General features: G+C 34.5%; 2 protein-coding genes across 2 annotated transcripts in view; both read left to right on the forward strand.

Moving 5' to 3' along the window:
- The window catches only part of LOC136036708 (phosphatidylinositol 4-phosphate 3-kinase C2 domain-containing subunit alpha-like), a 144,048-nt gene that overhangs the window by 38,558 nt on the left and 81,476 nt on the right, over positions 1 to 24,014 (forward strand). The window contains exons 7-10 of the mRNA XM_065719037.1: positions 9,667 to 9,871; positions 14,401 to 14,602; positions 16,780 to 16,950; positions 22,763 to 23,020. Of these exons, the coding sequence (XP_065575109.1) occupies positions 9,667 to 9,871; positions 14,401 to 14,602; positions 16,780 to 16,950; positions 22,763 to 23,020 (836 nt within the window). The remainder of the gene's footprint in view (positions 1 to 9,666; positions 9,872 to 14,400; positions 14,603 to 16,779; positions 16,951 to 22,762; positions 23,021 to 24,014) is intronic.
- The window catches only part of LOC136036707 (zinc finger protein with KRAB and SCAN domains 1-like), a 264,716-nt gene that overhangs the window by 6,585 nt on the left and 234,117 nt on the right, over positions 1 to 24,014 (forward strand). The gene's annotated exons all lie outside the window — the stretch shown is intronic.

Here is a 24,014-nt window from a genome sequence, read left to right on the forward strand (position 1 = left end):
CACTCAGCTAAGACCGAGAGGTTAGAAACTTACTATACCGCCATACCCCGATCGATACGATCTCTTATAAAACTGATACATTGTTTCATTGGCTGATCGCCTCAATTAAGCTAAATCTCTAAATTCTTTTCCAGCTGTCTTTCCTGGTAAATACGCCTGTGTCATTTTTTTTTCAAATTCCCCTAAATTTCTAATTTTTGAGGAATCTATCCTCAAAAAATTAAGTAATGTTCCTGTTACTCCTAGCGGCACTGCATCTATTACCGGCGAGTCTGACAAGCCAAGCAGCGTTTTAACCCTTCTCTTCAACTTCAACTTTTTCGTTATTCAACTTAAAAAGTACAAAAACAGTATTATGCCCCAACAGAGAGTAGAGCTCGTAAGGCTGGGAATGCGCAAAAATTTAGAAAAAAAACCCATCAACATCTCATCGTAATAATGATTCAAAAATTTAACACAACAAAAGACAAACAAAATAGAAAAAATTTATAAAAGAGAAGTAACAAGGATAAGTAAATAAATAAATACCGGGCAGGAGGGGTGTGGGTGGCCATCCCAGACACAGGGACAGAAAAACAAAACATACAAATAGGAAGATTAAACAATTCAGTTTTCCATCATCAGTGGTGAATAATCACCATTATCTCAATTGGCAAAAACAATTTAGTAAATTTGGTATTATCAAGAACTGGGATATTTTCCAGCAGACCCATTACTGACCCAATTACTCTTCAATTCACATTCTTCTTGTTGCTCTTACTCTCAATAGGTGTACTGGTTACATTATCCCCCAAAATATCTCACATATTTACACTTCTTCTTATAGTGGCACTTTCTCTGGCCATTAAATTGCCTATAATAGTAAAAAATTTTACGACCGAAGTGAGATAATAATCCCGACTTGAGGAATCAAAATTCAAAGGGGCATTTGAACCTTTACTTCTTATTTCATTCAAAAAGGATGAAGCAGAATCTTCATCATACTCAGGATCTGAAGGATCTAAAAGTGGTATTACACTCATTTAAGAAAAAAAATAATTTAAAGAAATCGATTAAGTCAAAGCTATGAAAACAAGGCAAAATCGGTACTAAATACTCCTAACAGATTTCCTACTCGCGTGCGAACTTAAAATGCATGACTCACGTTCTTAAATTGTCCTTTGATGTTCGTCACTTCTTTTTTCTAAAACTGGGATCTGAGCGGGAGCCTGGAACTGGAACCTGGAATCTTTGACAATGAAAAAAGCAACAATTCTAGATTTATGAAGTCAAATGACGAAAAGTTTCAAAGCAAAAATCAATAACACAATTTTGCACGAACCCAAACGGCTTTCAGAGGATAGTTCCTACGCCGCAATTATAACTGGCAAAGGTGGATTTTACTAAAATTGGGAGGTAAAGAGACGAAACAAGGGTTAAAGCTGGTTCTTGAAAAATCCAGACTGAAAACTTATGACGACAATGTAGGTGATGGGCCACAAAAGAAAATGTCAAATTTATATTTAGAAACCGCAGACTGAAATCTAGAGGATGGCAAGAACTCTAATTTTTTCTGGGAAAAACCGCTGCACCACTATGTAAAGTGCGACTTTCTCTCTGTGCTCTCTTCTTTGGAGTCTTATGGTAGCGCTGGCCTACAATATGGAGTTCGACCAGTGGAGGATGTCTAGCGCCTCTAACTTTCATAAAGCTTATGTGTAGAGCATAAAATGTTTATTTATACATATAATACGGTAAATGTACATACGACGAGGACAGAAACAGAATTAAACTGATTCAAGTAACCTTGATTCGTAGCTTTTATTCAGTAAAACTAGGAAATAGACACAAGGACATGTGACAAAAACTGTCCTATTTTAATCTGCCAGCTTAGAGGAATTACTGCAATTACGCAAAATTTACAATATTAATATAGTTATCTAGGAAATAGGCATTTGACAGAACTTTACAATTTAACTATGTATCTAACACGGAAAAACTTATGAATTTTAACTAGAGTAGTTTACGATATACAACGAACAGTAGCGAAAATTCCTATGCTCTCCTTTAAACATTTTTGAAACACATTAACTTAAGCCACTCTTCATAACTCCCCCCTCACGTAGACACAATGACAAATGTTTAGTGCATGCTACGATCCGGTCCGAGGGAAAGCCAAGTAGCAACTGAATTTATTGCTATGACGGTATGGGAACCTTCCTGAACTAAAGCGCTTAATGTTGTATAATTTTTGGAGAAACTTTTCGCTACTGTTTGTAATATATATATTTCTACTTTGGAACACAAAAATAGACAGATTATAAATAGACAAAAATAGATAGATTGACAAAGACTGAATTTGTAAATCAAACTATTCCAAAATTGAATTGTGGAAGCTTATGTTTCCTGTTACATACCCAATTTATGTACAAAGCTGCTGATTTCCATCGAAAGACCATGATACTTATATAGTTAAATTCTTTAGACCTATCCATGTACAAGACAGAATTATGATATTAATTAGGCTTTAACTTTGGAGAATGACCTAAACTTGCTTAAAAATTGAAAGATTTTCGTAGGTTCGCATGTTCCTGTGATCAGTTAATTTTTTTCTTTCTTTTTTAATCGAAAACCAGTAGAAGCCAAATTTCTATAGTGTAATTTAGTAGGTAGATAAAGCTGGATTTAAGCTATAAAATGATTGTAAAATTTTCGAATTACGTAGAACAGTTAAACCGTAGGACTTCAGTAAAATAACATAAAAAAGAGTCGCTGTGGCAATATATCGCTGTCCCCCTTTAGAGTAGTGGGACAGGGGAAGAGTTTCACTCCTCATGTTTGATTTAAGGAAGATGAAAAGAAATAACAACTGTAAAGACGCTACAGATTGAATAGGTTTGGACAATTGACTTAAAGTAGATTAGTCAGTTAAACAATTCGAAAATAGTGTTTTAGAAGGTTTATGTTTCTAGTGACCCACCCAATTTTGCGTCTCTTCGAAACAACAATAAGATTGTCTAAGCTGTAGCCAGAATTTTAGTTGGTTTTATTTTCGGGAGGGGGCTTACTAAAAAGCATTAAAAACGCATCAAAACTTGTTTTTTGTTGTGTTTTTACGAGTCAGACAAAAATTTTGGGGGAAGGGAAGGTGATTCTAAAGCCCCAACATCCCCCGTAGATGCTTCCTTTATGCTTGTATAATTTGATTCAGCAGTCTGACATCTATCCAATATAGAATTATAGAATTATTATATAATTATAGAATATAGAATTATGATATCACCTTGACTTTTCCTTATAGAACGCTCTAAACTTTCTGAAGAATAAACATATTTTTACGTCTAAAAAAATACAAAATACATTTATAAAATGTAATTCAATAAAACGATGAAGATGATTTTAAATTAAAGATAGCAAAATCGTCGTCTTTAGTTCAAACCTTAGGACTATTGAAAAGAACGAATCAGAAATATGCTCATAGACCATAAACTTACAAGTAATGTTTCCAGTGATTTAAGATCAATATCTAAGAAAATTCTAATTTAGATAATAATTTTGCTTAGCGAACGGATAGATCTGAAAACAATATCGCTCATGATACTGAGTAAGACTAAAGATTATATAACGAGCTGGGGGTTCAAAATTATGAATAGAACAATGAATGAAAACTGAGACAAAATGATATTTCCTTTCGGCTAGTGTAAGGATTTATTGGAGTGGACGTGTACAATCTTGTAGTGGAAGTTCCCTAAATACAGGTTTGCAGTGTATTAATGTGTTGATGATAATCCTTATGAACAAGATACAAAGGGTGTGAAAATCTACGGAAAAAAAAACGAAACATTTTTACGTATTTCAATATTTGATATTTCGTTATTCGAGGATATTTTTCAGAAGAGGATACGTCATTCACACTCTCTGAACGTTTTTAGGTCACTCTCTGAGCGTAGTGTGTCAAATACAATTGAAAAAAAAAATGCGTAAGTACAGACATAACTAAACTATACTGAGATAAATATTTCTAGACAAAGATCGGAGCTCATTGGGCTGGGAGAAAACCGAGACTGAACAGAAGTAAATTCAGTCTCGATGATGAAATGCCATAATCAGTATAGTGTTGAAAAAAATGTAAAAAAAAATATATAGCTGGTGAATCTATTTCTTAGCTGGATATGATATTAACTTGTCATTTTGTGGGTAGGTTAATACCCTGCTTTTAACCTTAGTAGATTATTTTCGATACTTTAAGACTTGATGGCCAGCGCTGGTAGAGTTTGGTCGTAATAGTTGTTCGGAAACATCGGATTTGACTCGACAGATTGGACTGAAAATGGACGTAAATAACCTAAGGTGACTTAGTCAAATAGTTCGTGGTAACGAACTGTAGTAAGGAGCGACCCGGCTCAATAGTAACCGAAACTCTAAAAAATAGAATTTTGATACCAATAGTTACATAAAAAAAATCGCATTTTACTGCTGATTTTAAATATATAAGTTTCATCAAGTTTAGTCTTACCCATCAAAAGTTACGAGCCTGAGAAAATTTACCTTATTTTAGAAAATGGGGGAAACATCCCCTAAAAGTCATACAATCGTAACGAAAATCACACCAACAGATTCAGCGTATCAGATAACCCCTTTGTAGAAGTTTCAAGCTCCCATCTACAAAATTGTGGAATTTTGCATTTTTTTCCAGAAGACAAATCAGGATGCGTGTTTATTTGTTTTTTTCCCAGGAGCGATCGTATCGACTCAGTGGCTCTAGAATGTCGCGAGAGGCCTCATTCTAACGGAAATTAAAAGTTCTAGTGCCCTTTTTAAGCGACCAAAAATTGGAGGGCATCTAGGCCCCCTCCCACGTTCATTTTTCCCCAAGTCACCGGATCAAAATTCGGAGATAGCCATTTTATTCAACATAGTAGAAAAACTTAATAACTGTGTCTTTGGGGACGACTTACTCCCCCACAGTCCCCGTGGTAGGGGCTCCAAGTTACAAGCTTTGTAAGGGGGTATAAGTTGAGGAAGGGGGGGGGGGTTACGTGGGAGGATCTTTCCATGGAGGAATTCTTCGTGGGGGAAGAGAATTTCAATGAAGGGGGTGCAGGATTTCCAGCATTATTTGAAAATACAATGAAAAAATAAATATGAAAAGTTTTTTTCAACCGAAAGTAAGGAGCAGCATTAAAACTTAAATGAACAGAAATTATTACGCATATGAGGGGTTCACCTCCTCGTAATACCTCGCTCTTTACGCTGAAGTATTTTTAGTAATTTCAACTATTTATTCTACGACCTTTGTGATTCAGGGGTCATTCTTAAGGAATTGGGAAAAATTTTAAGCTTTAATGTAAAGAGCGAGGTATTGACGAGGGGATGAACCCGCTCATATACGTAATAAAAACCTACGTAACGTTCGTTACGTAAGTTAATTCGTAAGTTAAGTATATTTTTACTAATGAAAACGTTCGTAAGAATTAGAAGTTTTATTTGCCTGTTTAAGTTATCAAAAAATTGGAGGGCAACTAGGCCTCTTCCTCCGCTCCTTTTTTTTCTCAAGATCTTCCGAATAAAACTATAAGAAAGCCATTTAGCCAAAAAAAATTAATATGCAAATTTGGTTTTAACTATTTATGTACGGAGAGCCAAAATCAAAACATGCATTAATTCAAAAACGTTCAGAACTTAAATAAAACAACAGGTTTTCTTAACTGAAAGTAAGGAGCGACATTAAAATTTAAAACGAACAGAAATTACTCCGTATATGAAAGGGGCTTTTCCTCCTCAACGCCCCGCCCTTCACGCTAAAGTTTTTTACTGTTTTAAAAAGTAGAGTTAAAAGAAAGAGTCAAACTTTAGCGTAAAGAGCGGGGCGTTTAGGAGGAAAAGCCCCTTTCATATACGGAGTAATTTCTGTTCGTTTTAAGCTTTAATGTCGCTCCTTACTTTCAGTTAAAAGAACTTGTTTTTTTTTATTTAAAGTAAACATAAAAGACAAAGCTTAACGTGAAAGGATTAGGTGTTTAATATCTAAAGGCTCTGTCTAAGAGAGACTGCAATATTCAGAATAAAGTCACAGCAAACTTACCCATATCCTGAAGACGTAGTACGTAGTAGACGTAGATGTAGTTTGCAATAATATCAAACTTTTTGTGATATTAATTCAAATAATCAGTTGACAGGAAAAATTTATCGCTAAACTTAATTTATTTTTAGTAATAAGATAAACGCCTCTCATTATATTAAGTAGTGTAATAACTAACTGACTTAAATGATCAAAATGTGGGTATATTGAGAGGCAACAAAATTTAATATTTGGAGGGGGAGTATTTTTTGTACACATATGGCTGTGACGCAAAAGCCTACCTACTTTTATAGATTCGGAATCTCTACACCGTACAAAATTGCCTCGGGTTATTGTTGGAAAGATATTGAAATAGATAGGTGAGAGCATGCGCCGTTGTAGCTAAGCCATGCAGAGTGTAATTAAGCTAACATGCTGAATACGTCAACAGCTATAAGCTAACATGCTGAATACGTCAACAGCTATAAGCTAACATGCTGAATACGTCAACAGCTATGAGCTAACATGCTGAATACGTCAACAGCTATAAGCTAACATGCTGAATACGTCAACAGCTATAAGCTAACATGCTGAATACGTCAACAGCTATAAGCTAACATGCTGAATACGTCAACAGCTATAAGCTAACATGCTGAATACGTCAACAGCTATAAGCTAACATGCTGAATACGTCAACAGCTATAAGCTAACATGCTGAATACGTCAACAGCTATAAGCTAACATGCTGAATACGTCGACAGCTATAAGCTAACATGCTGAATACGTCAACAGCTATAAGCTAACATGCTGAAAACGACAGAAAATAACAAAATTTAGCCAAGCTAGAAAAGAATATGATTAATCAGTATTATTAAACAAAATAACACTGAAAAATGAAACAACAGAAAATTCTGGGCTGAGAATACCCTCAGCCAAAAAGGCTGAGGGTATTAAGGCAAAACTTTGGAGAATGATTCGGGGTATGTATACTAAACCAAAATTCATTATGTGCTTCCAATTAATCGAAAAGGAAGATTTGCAATATTTTAAGAATGTCTGAGGGTATTAAGTTGAAATTTTAAGAAAACATTAAGGAGGATGTTGAAAAGCGGATGGAGAGCTGCCAGACTATTTATCCTCCTTGATCTCTTCTTCTGTCCGAAGCCTAAATTCGTTTACCGAAAGTAATGTATTACTTTCGGTAAATAGATTTCGGTAAATAGATTTACCGAAAGTAATGTAAAGTAATGTATGCAATATATCTGTTATTTGATGCAATGTTGATAGTCTTAGTAAATAGATATTTACCAGCTTAAGGAGCTAGGCAAGAATTTTCTATAGGTAATACTAGCTTGTACGATGATAATGGCCAATTGTGTTATGCCTACCCTCTCTATGTTCAATCTCGCTTTCTATTGCTGTATTGAGAGAAAGGATGAGATGGCTAGGACTTGTTCTGTGTATAAAGGATGACATATTGACAACGATTGTCCTTGTTGGCCAACATTTAGGGCTAAACGAAAAGTAGGTAGTCCCCGAATGGGCTAGGAAGAGTTTGTGTGGAAGGATTTAAGGGAAATGGGGACCTCTTTGGAGGATGTAAAAGAGGGAGGCTTAAAGCTCCCTCTTAAAGATTGGAATGAGAAGGAGCGTGAATAGCTGTGTTGGCATCAGATGGCTTAGTGCTGCAGTGAGTAATATTACTACTGCTAACAACTCACTACAGAACCAAGCCATCCGTGGCCAACATAGCTACCTACGCTCCTCCTCCATCCCAACATATTAAAAACATTTCTCTTTGCACCCTCCCAAGAAGTTTCCATTTTTATAAAATATTTGTTTTGACCTTCTCTTAATACATTCTGGGACGCTCTGCTTTTTGTTTGGCCGTAGACAGTTTGTTGAAATAGAATATGATGACAAAAAATATGTGTTTTTAGTTTAATAGAATTAAAAACGCTTTAATAATAAGAGATTTACGACACATTATAAGAAAAGAAAAAACAGGCTAAACCGATCCAACTGAGTAATAAACTAGCTGTATCAGCCGTGAAAACAATTTATACGCAGTAAAATCTTTGATTTGTTGCTTTCGCGATTTTTTTCTGTTTTGGAGTCAATTACCTTTTCAGTTATCGTCAACAGGGCTACACGTTTCTTCATCCACGTTTTTGTCCTCTTTTCTGGGCTTCTTCAAAATTTTATTATTTATCAGTTTGTTTCTGTTTTTATTTATTATTAATAATTTTTAAATTGGATTTATTATAATTATGTATAAGGTAATTTTATTTTTCAAAATTTATTTAGTATTTTATATTTTCACTTGTTGGCTTGTTTTGAAAGATTAGTCTTTTGTTATATTACTAACGTTAAAGACAGCTTGGAGGAGATGCTTACCATAACATTAGTCTTTTCCTTCGTTTCTCAATTTACTTCTTTGAAATTAATCTTAACTTAAAACAAACATAATTTATTCTGTATATGAGGGGGGGACTGCCTCTTCCTCAACCCTTGCTCTTTACGATGAAGTTTTTGTCGCAACTTTTTGGAAAAGACTGAAAAAACCTTTTTTTTTGTTTGTCAGAAAGGCAAGCCAAATATCCTCCCCTTTTTTTTACCCAGTTTGCCCCCCAAACATCAAATTGTCTGTAGATCGTCCTGTATACTGATCGCATAATTCGATGTTCTTATATTTTTTTTCCTATACGATCATTGATATTGGGATAGGATTTGATATTTTATAGTCTAATATTTATGCTCGATTATTGTAAGGGGGGGGGGTCTCCAAAATCGCTTTTGGGATAGGATTTGATATTCTATAGTCTAATATTTATGCTCGATTATTGTAAGGGGGGCGTCTCCAAAATCGCTTTGAAGTTAATTCTTATGAAAGGTTACCTGTTCACAATTATAACATCAGATCAAAAATAAATTCAAATTTCCTACCGTGTTTCAAGCAGGTCTTTTTTTTGTCTTTTATTTATAATGTAGAACATCCTTTTTTAATCTGTTAAATGAAGATGTAAAATTTGAGACAAATTTTGATTTTTCAAGTTTGCTAATCCTATAGAGCTTCAGGATAAACACGCTATTTAGTTTTCTTATGGGGGGGGGTAGCTATTAAGGGAATATATATATCTGTTTCTATTAACTTAATTTGAGTGTGGTAAAAATATGTGCGTCATTTCTATTTGGGCAAACTTCTGCATTCATATGGGTTGTTCTTTAAATACTCGTTTGGTTCTTTGAATATTATTTTTTTTTCAGCACATCATTGCAGGCTATGTTTTTAGTTTGCAGTTGATTTTCTATTTCACTTTATCGTTCAAATAAATAAATCTGATCTAGCATTAAGGATTTTAATTCCCAGGAATTTTAAAAACTTGTCAGCCTAGGAAAACTAGACCTCCGATGCCAAGGGCCCGTGGAGTCCTTAATTGATTTATTAATTGACTGTGAACTGATGTTAGATTAATTGACTCTATTTGCAATATTTTTATATTAATTTTCTTCCAAAAAAAGACATTCTTTCTTTTGCTGTATATTTTCACAACTGCGTCTATGAATGATTTTTATTTGTTCGTTCATGTATTATGTTAGTTATTTATAGGTCTTTTCTTTTATAGGAGCCTGCATCCTTAGGACCAAGTATATTGAGTGAACAAGGACCATATTCAATAGTTCAACTTCAAGGTCAACGATCAGTTAGTGAGAATTATAGAATGAAAACTGCCGTTTCTACTGTCCTGAACGCCGTTGAATCGTTTTTAATTAGTTTTTGTCGTTCTTTCGACTGTTCATTTAAAATTTCTTTGCCTCCTTGTGACCAAGGTTAGTCATACAAAATTGCGGGCCATTGATATTCAATTCTTTAAAGCTGAGGGCACTAGCTCTCACCATGAAGCTAGATAAAGGTAAGTAAAGGTAGGAGAAATGTCCCTCTTTAATAAGTGAGGGCTATTGCGTAAATTATGAAAAAGAAAAGAAAGAAAAAAGAGAACAAATAATAGCCTCGGGTTGGACTTTGCAGCTCCCTGGCATTGGGTGAAACTTCAGGACTTCTCTTAAGACAAAAAGGGTTAATACCTACCTTCAGACAATCTTTTAAGCCTCATAAGCTCGAAAGAGATATGGATAGAAACCTAGAAACATATTAGCTGATTTTAATTTTGGCTATAGATTTATTTCTGATAGGTTTTGCTCTCTCGACGGTACAATTTTCTGAGGTCACAAGAAGCTGCTGCATGGGATGTGTAAGAGGTGGATGTAGTAACTTAACAATGCTATCATATTAAGTTTTTATGCTGTAATTTTGTTGCTATATCCATTCCTAAAGGTTTTGAAGACCTTTGACTTGCTGAAAAGCCACTTATTATGAAAACACCCTTCTCTGCTATCAGTCAAAACATTATATTTCTATACTCCCAATATCAGTGAAATTGCGTTAGAACCCAGAGGGTGAAATGTTTGACCACCACTCATTGGATTGGGATCAGCTCCTTCTGAATTGTTTTACTGATATGTATACGAATCTCCGAGCGACTCTCCATATCGAACGCACTTGCTTGTCATGTAGTTAGCCTATGAGTCGGTCAAGTAACAAAAAACGGGACTAATATTCTAACTAGCTAATTTTAGGTTAGTGGCGCGTTCCAGGGGGTTGTGAATAGAGATTATGCTTGGAGACAGATTAGTTTATTGTAGTTTTTGATGACATACATACAAATTAGTCACCCACCATTAAAATTAACGTGTGGTAAGTCTATTTTTGAGATGACACACTAAGGTAGATATTTAATGGATGTTGTTGCGCCTGTCGTCAGTTATCCGTTTGGTTAAGTCGTTTCAGAAGACCATTCTTACATTGAGCCATGTGTTCTGGTCCATTAAAAGTTACGGTTAAAATATGGTAGGATATATTTGGTGGAAAGTTATGATGAACTTGCGATAAAAATGGGGTCGAAAAAGAATTAGAAAGTTCAAAATATGACGAAATATACAAAAATAAAGTACACAACGTAAGTGTCTTAACACACAGTTGCCTCTTATTACAAATGAGCTCATCAAACCTGTATTTGTCTATGGTTTTAGATGTCTTTTCGTCACTCAAGGCATTTAAGACACTTCATATAGCCCTTAATTTCCAACGCGGGCCAAACGCCCCACCGGTGGGATATGGAATATTTTGGCGGGTTATCGGCAGGACGTACACCCTTCGACTAGCACTATTCTAGACTAGAGCCTTAGTTTAGAAAAAGATAACTTCGAAGACCACACTGCCTTTCCATGACGAAAGTAAAACAGTTCAAAATAAGGATGATACCTTTTTATTGACAGTGAATAGATACAAAATTATTTAACTGGATATTTCGAACACATATACAGTGTTCATCATAAGCAGTAAAACTAAAAGACAGAATGAAAATAAACAAAATTTATACCTAATAAACTAATTACATATAGTTTATTGCTCTTATTTTTTTCAATGCAACAGCGGAGGCAAATCTCTTTGACCTTTTCGGTTCCGGTTCATTAGTATTATCTGACATATTACGTGGACAGAGGTCATAGCTCTTAGGTGAGGTGATGTTTACTTTGTTTGACCTCAGTAAATTATCATAAATTGAGTTCAATCCAAATTCACCTGTATCTCTGTTCATGGTATTATTCTTGAATAGAATTTTTTTAATTTCTATTGTTTCCCTGAAAGTTTGCTTTAAACCTTGGTCCCTAGAAATTAAAGAAACATTTTCAAACAAAATAAAATGATTTGGAAAATTAAAGATATGTTCTGAGAGGGCCGACGTGAAATCTTCAGGTTTGGTATTTTGCTTTAAAGACGATGAAATAGATTTATGATGTTGTAGCAATCTCGTTTTTAAATTATGGTTAGTACGTCCCACATAAGAGCTTCCACAAGTACATGGGATTTTATAAACCCCACTTTGTTGCTCTACGGAAGTCCGATCCTTTCCAGAATTTAAAAAAACTAGCCAAAGAATTACTACCTCTTAAAGCTACCTTTAAGCCATTATTTTGTAAAATTCTTTTAAGTTTTTCACTCAAACCTGGAACATATGGTAGAGAACAAAAAGTATCTTTCTTTTCTGTTGTTTCCAAAATATCTTCAGTACATTCTAGAAATTTTTTCCTTCTTTTCGAAAAAGTCTGGTCAATTAACCAACCCGGATAATGGTTACTTATCAAAATCTCTTTAACAACAATAATTCCTCCTCAATGAATTTTGAAGAACAAATTCTAAAAATGTATAAGTTTTGTTTATTTTTATTCATGTCTTTTAGTTTTACTGCTGATGATGAACACTGTATATGTGTTCGAAATATCCAGTTAAATAACTTTACATCTATTCACTGTCAATAAAAAGGTATCATACCTATTTTGAACTGTTTTACTTTCGTTTAGAAAAAACACATTTTAATGTAAATAGTATCGCAGTCACATATATTTAATGAGTAAATCAGATAAATAACAGCATTGCAACGCCTAATGCATTGTATGAAATGTGTGGCATACAGACAAAGATTTCATTCTAATAAAATACACCTGGAGGACGTCTCGAAAAAAAGATACCAAGCTAATAGCCTTTTAAACTTCCTTCAGGTGATTATGCATAATACTGTGGGTAACAAAATTCAAATATCACAAAGGGGTTATTAGGATTCTAGAAATGCTTAACTGGGGCATGGTCCAAAATTGGTTGGGAACCACTTGTATAGAGGCTCAGATCTGTTAAACGTTTTAGTTAAATTAAGGCACTTATAAATAAATCTATAATCTAAAAAATCTGTTTCGATTAACATAGTTGGTGAGGCATTACAATTAATAAACTTTTGAGAAAAATCGATGCAAATGAAGAAAAGCGCAGAAACTTCTTTTTGCACGAGAGATAGCCATTTCAATTAAGAACGTCGTAATATTGCAAATAAACTAATTAATCTGTTCATATAAATTCCTTCAGAAGACTAATCGTCTATTGCGGTATGAGATAAAGCTGTTTCAAGATCTCAAGTTGTTTAATGTTTCGGTAAAGTTAACAACACTGTGTTTTGATCGACTTTGTTTTAACAGCTCACCAACTGTGTTGCCAACACAGTTGGTGAACTGTTACAGCAGACGAACTTGCAGTAAAAAAATAGTAAAAGTACCATAAAATGCATAAACTCATGTTTTTAATAAAACAAAGGTATTTCAACCAAGATTTACATATTAATACCAATCAACTCATTAACATGTTTTATAAATCGCTTTAGAAGGCTATTCATCTATTGAGGTATCTCATACAGCCCTCATAAAAGTTTTAGTTCTGTTAACCAGTTCCGTTCAATTAGCACACGATTTAAAGGAACTGTCTTGACGCATAAACTTTGGGTAAAAATAGGTATAAAATACAGCCAAACGAATTTATTTTGACTTTTATATTAGAAATAGCTTTTAGAATCAAGAGTTGGGCATTAACGTAATTGAACTCCTCAATCTGTTTCTTATAAACCATTTCAGAAGTTCTTTTCGTTTTCTGTGGAATCAGTATAGTCGGTATTGTTGAATTCGCGGCTTAGGGACCAGGTAATCCAGGTTTGGCTTACTACTGTTTAGAAGTCAGCTACTCTAAGGTTTAGTAATCAGATTAAAGTAGGGTATGGACAGGAGTTCTACTTGAGACTGAACCTACCGTAGAGAGCGATGAAATGTTAGCTGCAGGTGCGGGCAAATTGTGTGTCATTTCGTAGGGGACAGTGGGATTCCTATGATGCAGATGGACCAGAAGGTAAGTGTGTCCCCTTTTTTTGGAGTATGGATATAACCTGGTACATTTCATGAGCAATTGCCAAAGTTCGGAGAATGTAACAAATACTTTTTTTTTGGGGGGGGGGAGGAGGATGGGATGCACCACAACTCCCAGGTATCTTGGAGACCTCTTCTATGGTGCTAATTATTGTGGTTGATGGTTTTGTAAACATAGTTTTAGAGGTACAGAAGTTATGCTTTCAATGTGTTGAGTGCTATTGTTTTATTTGTTAAATTTATACGAATGTATATATTTTTCTTCTGTCTTTTTTTCTTTCCTTTTCTTCTTTGTGTATATAGCCACTTGTTTTTAATTACACTGTTGAACAGTGTTACGTTCAGTTACTGGACCGTTCAGTTGCCTTGAACGGTCCAGTTAAATATCAAATGCACTGGGTGAAATGTTACGGTGGATGAAATTGAGACAATTGATTAGTAAGTCGGACAAAAAACACAAAAACTTCTTTTTTTTTTTGTACAAAATATAGCAATGTGGGCCGTCTATAATGGAATATCATAAATAACTTCTTAATCTGTCTTATATATCGTTTTAGAAGTTCACTCAGTTCTTGAGGTATTTGATACAGTTCTTGCCAGAGCAGTTGCAATCCACCGTCTTGATCAACGATGGTCGTATGATAATTATGTAATCAAAGTGCAGTTGTTTCATGGCACCTCACCCGTATCTCACCCTGTCACCTCGAAGCAAGCACAGACGGAAAAGGTTTTCTTTGGAAGGCTTTCTTTTGACGAGTGGTAAGCTTAATTGGAAAGGGATTTTTTTAAGTCTATGATCTGCTGTCCTTTTTCAGTTCGCTATATCATGTTTCATTGTTATGGTCAGAGGGTCTTTTCGATGAGTGGATCCGTAGATTCCTGTGGATCTCTGGAGACCGAAATTCGTAAAACTGGCTTCTGATTGGTTGATATTATTCAGCTAAGGAGTTTCCTTTTTGTGTCAATAGTGGGACAGGAAAACTGTTTGACTCACGATTTCTTTAAAAGTGTCCCCTGGTATGTTTTTAAAAATCATAATAAAATTCTTGAGATATAGATGATTGCTCACTTTTTTTTATTCCCTATGAAAGTACCTTGAGCGGTTCCCTACATCTTTGAGCTGTGGAACTAAGTCTCTCCGGTGTCGAACTGCTCTTATTAATACTAAAACACAACTTGTTTCACAACTTCCTGATCATCATCAGGAAGGTTCAACAGTGTAATATATTCTCTTTTTAATAATGTTTATATCATAGTTATAGATCTTAATTTTATTTTCATAGTTTCACTTTCATCAAATGCACACATTATCATAAGCTTTAGTCCTTTTGAAGTAAAATTTAGCTTATTTGGCATTGGCTGGAATAAAAAATAGTTTTATTGAAACTACAGTCTTATTATTTTAGGAATGATAATGGGAATCATAGTTTTTTGGGGCGAGAGAGGCTGGGTCTAATCAGAGACTGGCTTTTGAGTAAAATACTAATTAAGGCCAGTTATTAATTATCTGATTTGAATTTGGGGATACCAGAGGAGTAATTTTGGGTTTCATTAATCGATTGATGGATGACAAAATTTGCCTTTTTGATAAAGTTTTCTCTTGCAATTTTGCTCTTTTCAGTCATATTGGTCAATCATGGTATTGATTGTGATTGTACTAGTACTGAGAGTATACGTCTGAAACTTACTTATTGTCAAAATTATGAAACTAGCTACTGAACTTAGAATAGAAAAGTAATACAAAAAAGTTTAAATATTCAAAATTATCTTACTGAGTAAAATAAACATGGTTTGCTGCTAATTAAGTAAGCCTCAGGTCAATAGTAATCTCATGCCACCTATCCTTTTCTGAATTACCTTTTTTTGTGTTTGAAAAATAAACAATAAAATATAATTAAAAAATAACTAAGAAAACAGGGATTTTCGTCAGTGGACAAAAAGAAGTTAACAGATATTTCCCGCCTAAGAAATGCTCAAGTTTTTTTTTTTTTTTTGCTTGGATAGAGTTGATAGATTTAACTCATGTTTGAGTCTTGACCCTTTCTTAGACGAATCTATTTTCTGAAATATCTGTTTTTGTCTTTTCACAGAATTTTAAGTCAATATCTTGTTCTATAAATAGAGTGAATGTGATAACCGTTCTAGAAACATCTAGGAGTAAAGGAATGTATTTCAGAATGGTAAATTAGGAAAAAAAGATGCAAAAACAGGCGAACTATGTTAGCAACATGAATGAAAGGATACAACATAGAAATCTTAAGGTTTTTGAGGCAGAGACGCAAAATTTACCTAGTTACAATAATAACTGCACCCCTATTAAGTGCACCCAGTAACTCATGCTAAACAATTTGGAAAAGAGGAGAAGGGCTGTAATTCATATCGATCGTGCATTGCTTATACATCTTTTCTCTTATTGAATATGTGCTCTGCCTATTATATACCCAATTCTTGAACCAGAGTATATATATATATATATATATATATATATATATATATATATATATATATATATATATATATATATATATATATATATATATATATATATATATATATATATATATATGAAAGTAAAAGGTAAAGAATACGGCAATAGACTATACAGTCCCTACCGGCGGTGCTGATCTTCGTTTCTTGGCCCTTCAGCCAGGAAATGCAATGGGTGGTTGGGAACCAACCATCCTGTGCTTTCGCACACCCTTCCTGTTTGCCTTCCCCAGATTTCTCCAGGTACCCATTTAGAGCCAGTTCGCCACTGGCTGAGCTTACAGAGTCACGCCACTGACCCCCGTCCCATACTATACATATATATATATATATATATATATATATATATATATATATATATATATATATATATATATATATATATATATATATATATATAATTTCATCTCATTCAGTTAGATAGATATAATTCTCATTTTATATTCTAGGATGGATTTAAGTGTTAGTTATTGTACATTGCCCCGTGAATCACGATTAGTGTTCGTACTTTTGGGCCGAAAGATCCTCACCGATGAACAAAAGGAAAAGGGAAAATTCGAAAGGGATTGGATTGAAGAAGAGCTTGGATGGACATCTGTACAGTGTTTCTGCTCTAAATGGTAGGAATAGACCTTTCCACGAAGTCCATAGTAGGTATAATTAAATCTAGTCTGACCTTCAAGGCGACGAGAAAATGAAGAAATAATTACAAATCCATTAAAATGTTTAAACTGATTAGTGTTAATGCTGAAATAAGTAATAATTCTTTATTCTTTGGTTGTCTAATATATTTGTTAATTAATTAATTGGAACTTTCAAGTGAATAAAAAGAAATTTTTCTGCTCTGAATGGTAAGAAAAAGTTCCTTATCAAAGACAGAGGATTATGCTAAACAGAAGATTTAACGAGAAATGAATTGAGCTCTATACTTTATATAATTAGTATCAATAGAAATATAATCTATATATAATATAATAATTATATAATTAGCATGTCAGTAACTCCCAACCAATCCCTAATCTGAGAAAAATGACATAGTGTCGTTCAACGGGAACCTGAAGCGTCTTACAGGAGAGAACAACTTAACTTGAAGTGACAGAATGTTTCCGATGATGATAAGATAGTAAATGTTTATTTTTTTATTCCTGAAGGCAAGAGAGTATTTCCCAGTATAGAAATCGTATGCATTCAAAATTGTTCATTAAAAGTCTCTTCTTTTTTTTGGGGCGGGGGCAGGGTAAAACTTCAGTTTTGTATTTGATGGAAAGGGTGCATGGTATGTTTCTTTGTGCCTGAATAGAGTATACGCTCCGGTTTCTTTGCTTTTTCTTACTCTTTTGCTATTTTTAACAACTTATAATTTAATTGTAAATCAGAAATGTAACTTAATAACCAAAAATAGTTTATAGAATTAGCTCTAGTTAATAGTTAATATAATAGTCTTTAAAAAATAGTCAATAAAACTACTGGCCTTTAATAAAAATGGCTAGTAATTTTGTAACTATATTCGCTATTTAGATTTATTTCATTTTTAACAATTACAGTTTTTACATGAACTGTGATATAACAAAAGTGAAAGAGGGCAGCAAATAATAAATTAAGAAAAAGTTTTCTGTCCGTGCTTGCTTCGAGGTGACAGTGTGAGATAAGATAAGATTTATTTCAAGAAATTGGCTATCACAAGCCCAAAAAGGCAGAATTCGCACTTTAGTGTCAGTACAAAAAAAATGGCCAATATCATAAAACCATAAAATTGCAATCAGTAAAAATGTCAAATGACAAAAATTCGTAAAATTGAAACAGGGAAAACAAATTTAAACAAAAGTATAAATATCAAGAATTACAAAGTTCGCTATTGCAAAATAAACACTAAAACCATAAGAAAAAAGTGTAGTGAGAAGGGGGGGAGGGTTATTGATTTAAAATTTCAACTATGTGAGGGATGAATGTTCTTTTATATCTTTCAGTGGAAACTCTAATTGGAGCAAGAAAGGTTTTTTTTAAAAGGACGCGGGGGCGACTTTGGGAGGGGGAGGGGTAAATGTTCACTAGGGAAAAGAGAAGTAGTACGAGGGTTATGCACGGCATTGTGGGCAAAACGCAAGGAAATTTGTGCTCTCCTTTCCTTAAAGGTGACTAGCTTTGCTCTCTGAAGAAGGGAAATGTAAGGCACTTTACCCTCATTGTAGATAATTCTTAGGTACCTTTTTTGAACTGCCTCTATTCTGTCCGACAATTAATTGGACATGCCAGGATGTCAAACCAGACAAGCGTATTCGAGAGTAGGACGTGCAAAAGAGAGAAAATCCTGAAACAGTGCGACATAGGATATTTAAATTTAGTAGGGAGTTTGAGGAGAGAAAATGCAGTATTTGTATGTTTTAAGAAATCATTAACGTGGCAATCCCATTTTAAGTCACTAGAGATGGTAATACTTAGTAATTTCATAGTATGAACAGACATTTCAGGGGGGATTGGACAGGAGAAAGAAGGGGGAGTTTTAAGAAATTTAATTCTTAAAACTGTTGACCTTAAAGGGTTGACTCTCATATCACTAGCAACAGCTTCATCTGATATTGACTCCAAGATGTTCATTGGGCTACTTTTTAGATTTTTGAAACATGGTTCTAAGACAGATCGTCAACGAATTTCCATCTATCTGGGAAATCGACGCCAAGGCTGTTTATCATGGTAAGAAATAAAATTGGGTCTAAGAGGGTTCCCTGGGGCACACCATTATAAATTGGGAGGGGATCAGAATATACATTCAGGTATTTGACGACTTGCGTTCTATTAGAAAGGAAGGACGAAATTATTGTTATTAAATAGGGGTAAACTAGAAAGTCATTGGTTAGTTTTTTTTTACTAATGTATTATGGTTAATCAAATCAAAAGCTTTTTGTAAGTCAATTGCGATAACATTGAGCCAGGTATTGGGTTTTTCAAGTTTGTTACATATAGTATCCAAAGGGTGAACAAGATAGTGTGTGGTAGAAGGAGAGTGCAAATTTCTGTATTGCTTTTGGTCAACATTTGGGATTATTTTTACTTTCAAACAATCAGCTCAAAATTTTTCATATAACTTGGAAAAAACCGGAGTAAGAGTAATGGGCCGGACACCAGCAAAATCTTGTTTACTGCCCTTTTTTTTACGGGAGTAATAAAACTTAATTTCCCACAACTAGGGAACTTACAAGTAGAAATAATTTCATTGAAAAGTATGGACAATGGTTTTGAAAGAATGTCTGCAAAGGCTTTAATTACTACTATTGGGATGACTTGCGGACAGGTGCTGCACTTTTTAATTTTTTTTCATTTTTGCCTCGACATCTGAGGGCAAATAATAGGGAAATTGGGAGAGTGTAGATCATAAGCAGTACTAACAGAGAGGGGAGGGACGCTGGAGGCAAAAAAATTATTCAGATCATTGGCTGTAACTAGGGGCTCTTCTTGTAAATGGATATTTTATGTGTTTTCCCACATTTTTTTATACTTTTGTACCACTGTTTTGGCTTAATAGAAAATAAATCCTTAAATTTACGTTTGTAATACGCAGAAGCAGATTTACGTATTTCTTTTTTTATATGTTTACACAGTGAGTTTGCTTCAGATATTTTATCATTCTGAAAAAGATTAATTTTAAACTTAATTAGCTGTTTTAACTTACTAGTTATGTAAGGTTTGTCATTAGAATGCAATTTTACTTTTTTCTCAGGGAAAGATTCTAAGTATTCGGTTTTAACTAGATTTTGGAAATAAGACACTTTAACATTAATGTTATTATTCCCCTTAAGAGTTGGCCAGTTTTCATTAGTAATCCAAGATCCAAACTCGAAAAGGCCTTCATTAGAAATTGGAAGATAAGAGAATTTGGTAACAGAAATTATGTGATTTAAGCTGGAAAGAGGCTTCATTAAAAAACAAAAATGGTAGCTTCCTCCTAAAGGGGGCAAAGGAACAGGTGAGCTATAGAAAGTGTGCATATTCGTGGAAATTAGATCAAGAGTAGTATTTCCTTTGGTGTTTGGCATTTTTACTATCTATTTTGAACTAAGGGAACTGCAAAGGGAATTTAACTTTAGGTCATTAGCATCACCTACTAGGAAAATACCGGCGTTTGGGAATTTGCACTGGACAAAGTCGGCACTACTATGTAGTTGCTGGAAAAACCAGCTGTCTTTGTGCAGCGTTTTGATTTGGGGAATAATAAAAGCAGCGAAAAACAATCAAATTAAAACGGCAAGGCAAAACTTTGGGTCTCACGCTTACCCAAATGATTTCGTCATAATCTGAAAGATTGGGAGCATGAATTAATTTAGTAAAGAGATATTTACCTACAAATACTAATATTCCGTTTCCCTTTTTACCTAGGGGATGGTCACGAGGCTGAGGATTTATGAATTGGGAGTAGTTATTAATTTTTAAAAGGTCAGGTTTCTGTGCCTGGACCTCTGTTAAAGCATTTACATCAATTTTGTGTAATTGATAGAGAGCCTCTAGTTCCTTCAGTTTGTCGAAGTTCAGGCTTTCAGCGTTCGTAACAAGGAACTTAGGAAAAATAAAACGGTTACTAAAGTGAGCAGTTGTTTGTTTGCTAAGTTTAGGAGCCAGAAGGGAGTAAGAGGACCGTGGGTCTAGGGAAAGAGAGAGCTTTTTCCAACGGTGATAATATTAGCTTGGCTGGGAACCGCAGTGGAATAGAGATGATCTGTTAAATGGCTGTTGCTTGGTAATTGCCATGGTGGGAAGTGTGATTCAGGTCCGTCAGGAAATTGCCGGTTTGCAGCAGAGTAGGGAGAGTATAGGGCAGCATACTGTAAGTGGGGAGGAAATAAGACTTCTGTATGTGGGGAGGGGGAGGATGTAACAAAGGGTAAGGGAAGGGAGTTCGTAATCGAGAAGGGTCTATTACTTGTTCAACTGTGTCCGACGAGCTTCGATGAGAGACATTTGCTTGGGTGCGGTGCACTTAAAAAGGACGGCGGGTGGGAGATGAGTGGCTCATACAATTTTTATCTTTGGACACGGACACCGGAACAGGGCCCAAAGGAGGGAACTTGCCCTCTGCTACTGGTGATGCATGGGCAAAACCACAACATTTGTCAATGGAGCTACAATTACCTAAAATAAAATTACGACAAATATGTAAAAACCTGCACTGCTTACGAAATTTACAGCGACTATGATTGAAACGTTTACATATCATATAATTTTTTTCTTGCTTATTCTTCCGTAATTTTCCTTAACTTTATTATCGAAGACACTTTTTACAGGAGCTTGGTTGAAGCACGAAGGTGTTCAACTACACAACTGTCTCCTAATTGGCAAGAATGTGCCAAAATTATGTTAGCACATTTTGGTATATTAGCAGAAGAGGCAGTCTTATTATGCAGGTTTTTCACGTTGCTAATGTCCACACGTTTTCGGGCACCTGTAATGTGGTAATCAAGGTTACTATTATAATTAGTCTGTATCGAGGTTGGATTGAGGTCTAGCAAAATTTTCAGATTTATGTCCCTTGTTGTGACCGGTATCACCTGGTTTAATCCGTTATGTCCTTCGTCAATATTCATTGGGTTTGTGGACACTGCACTTTTTTGATGATTAGAGATTAAAGGGTTATTTACCTAATTTAAAATGGAATTAAATGTAGATTGATTTGCTGGATCGCTTTTGTGAATTGACAAAAAATTGGAGATGATAGTTAACGCATCCGTTTACTTTTCTTGGAAAATCAAGATTTTGGTGATATCTGGTTGCAAGATGGGGGCCGTAGGGACAGTGTTCGTTTGAACTGATTTATCACTGCTACGTTCAATTTTCTGGCATGATGCGTTAGTCTTCCCTTCAGAACAATATACAAGACCTTGGCACTGGGAAGGAACAAGGGAAATTGTCAGATCACACGAACTAGTACTAGCCTCGTTAGACACGGCTGGTTCTTCAGTCAATAGAGGAAATTGGCTGAGCGGAGGGTCTGGAAAATGTTTAGAGCTGCTCAGATCACTTAGGACACTAAGAAACCTTCTTCTCTCAACAGGGATACAGGGTGCCCGAGAAAATCTGAATTAATTACTTAAAATCAATAACATTAATAATATAAAAGAAATTCTCTTTAATAACGCAGGATGACTACTATACATTTCTGAATTATCTTCTGATGTGATATTATAATTGATATGTCTTGTTTAACTAACATCATTTCCGAGGGCATGACATGATTTGTTTTAATAATAGAAGGGACTTCCGGCTAAGAAATTATTTGTGTAGAACTTCTGGGTTGTAAAAATTAACAACGATCCTTAATTATTAATGATTATTAACAAATCATTAACTAACTATAATTAATAACTATAAATTATTGATTATTTTTCTTGTTAAATATGTAGTGAATGTTTCGTTTGTATGCACTTTAGCCAATTATATATTTAGGGAGCTGAGGCAAGGTCAGTTCCTCCTTCCTGTATGGCCAATTGCTGCAGACCGATTAATAGGTCCAGCCCCTCCCCTTGGATGTCAACCACCAGGTGATTATTTCCCTGTTTTGGAGCTTTATCTTCCTGAGTGGAACACCGTTTTCAAATTTCCAGAAGTGGTACCAGCCAAAATTGAAACAAGAGATTTTGGATTGCTAGATTTGGATTCCCAAATGGAGTTAATGGACACCGTTCAATCTTGTTGTTTTTCTAGGCAAGTATTTATCTGTTACTTTAATTGTCTATACCTTACTGGACAAGGAAGCATGTTAGGACTAGCATTTCTTCATTTTTTACACTTTTTACCGAATTTCAGAATTGTTTGTATGTATTAAATAAGCCTTTGTTCAGGTTTAAAAAAGGTGCTTAAAAAAACGCCCAGGCATAATGTGCATAACTTTAGCTAACCTAATTTCACACTGGTTTTCCTTTAACACGTGCCATGAGAAATAATTTAGATGGCGTTTCTTTTAACAAAACGGTTAATACTTCTATAGTGATTCTATAAACAAACTTTGTAGATGGTATTTGCGTCAGTACTGGTTTCAAAACTGAAAAATGCTTATCCAATACCTGCTTTTTTCAGAAATTTGGTAAAAATTGTGTAAAATGGTGAAATAAGTGAAGATGAAAGTTAGCTTCGTACTAACCTTTATTATTATCCATGACTAATTTAGTAGGTTTTTTTTTATCCGTGAGGATGTTTCAAATATTATACATTCCCTTTGTATTTGCATAAAACATTAGTTGTAAGCACCTTAATGTTTCATCTTATGCGCCAATCCCTTTTGTTCCCTTTTCATCCTTCTTTTTTCATCTTTTTCGTTTTTTTGAACTATGCCATTATAGACTTGTATTCTTCCGGTCTTTCAATATGTTATTATATTGCATAATAAGATTTAAGCGTTATTATAATTTTATTTAATCCTTGTCTTCTTGGTTCTTTGCTTACTAGCCTTTGCTTCATACTTCCTTTTGTATAGATTATATGTGGATTATGTTATATTCTTGGCTTCATAATCCGTTGTATCCTATTGGCTTCCTGCGGGATAGTTTATATTTTCTTGGCACTATTTTCGCTGGCCTATAATATAATGGTAATGGCCTATATTTTATAATATAATATAATGCCCTATATTTTCGGTGGCCAACCTGTGTTTCAGTTTGTTTCCAGCCGTGACTGGCCGAATTGTTGACATATGGGTGTG

Source organism: Artemia franciscana, chromosome 15, assembly GCF_032884065.1.
Source record: "Artemia franciscana chromosome 15, ASM3288406v1, whole genome shotgun sequence".
Classification (NCBI taxonomy): domain Eukaryota; kingdom Metazoa; phylum Arthropoda; class Branchiopoda; order Anostraca; family Artemiidae; genus Artemia; species Artemia franciscana.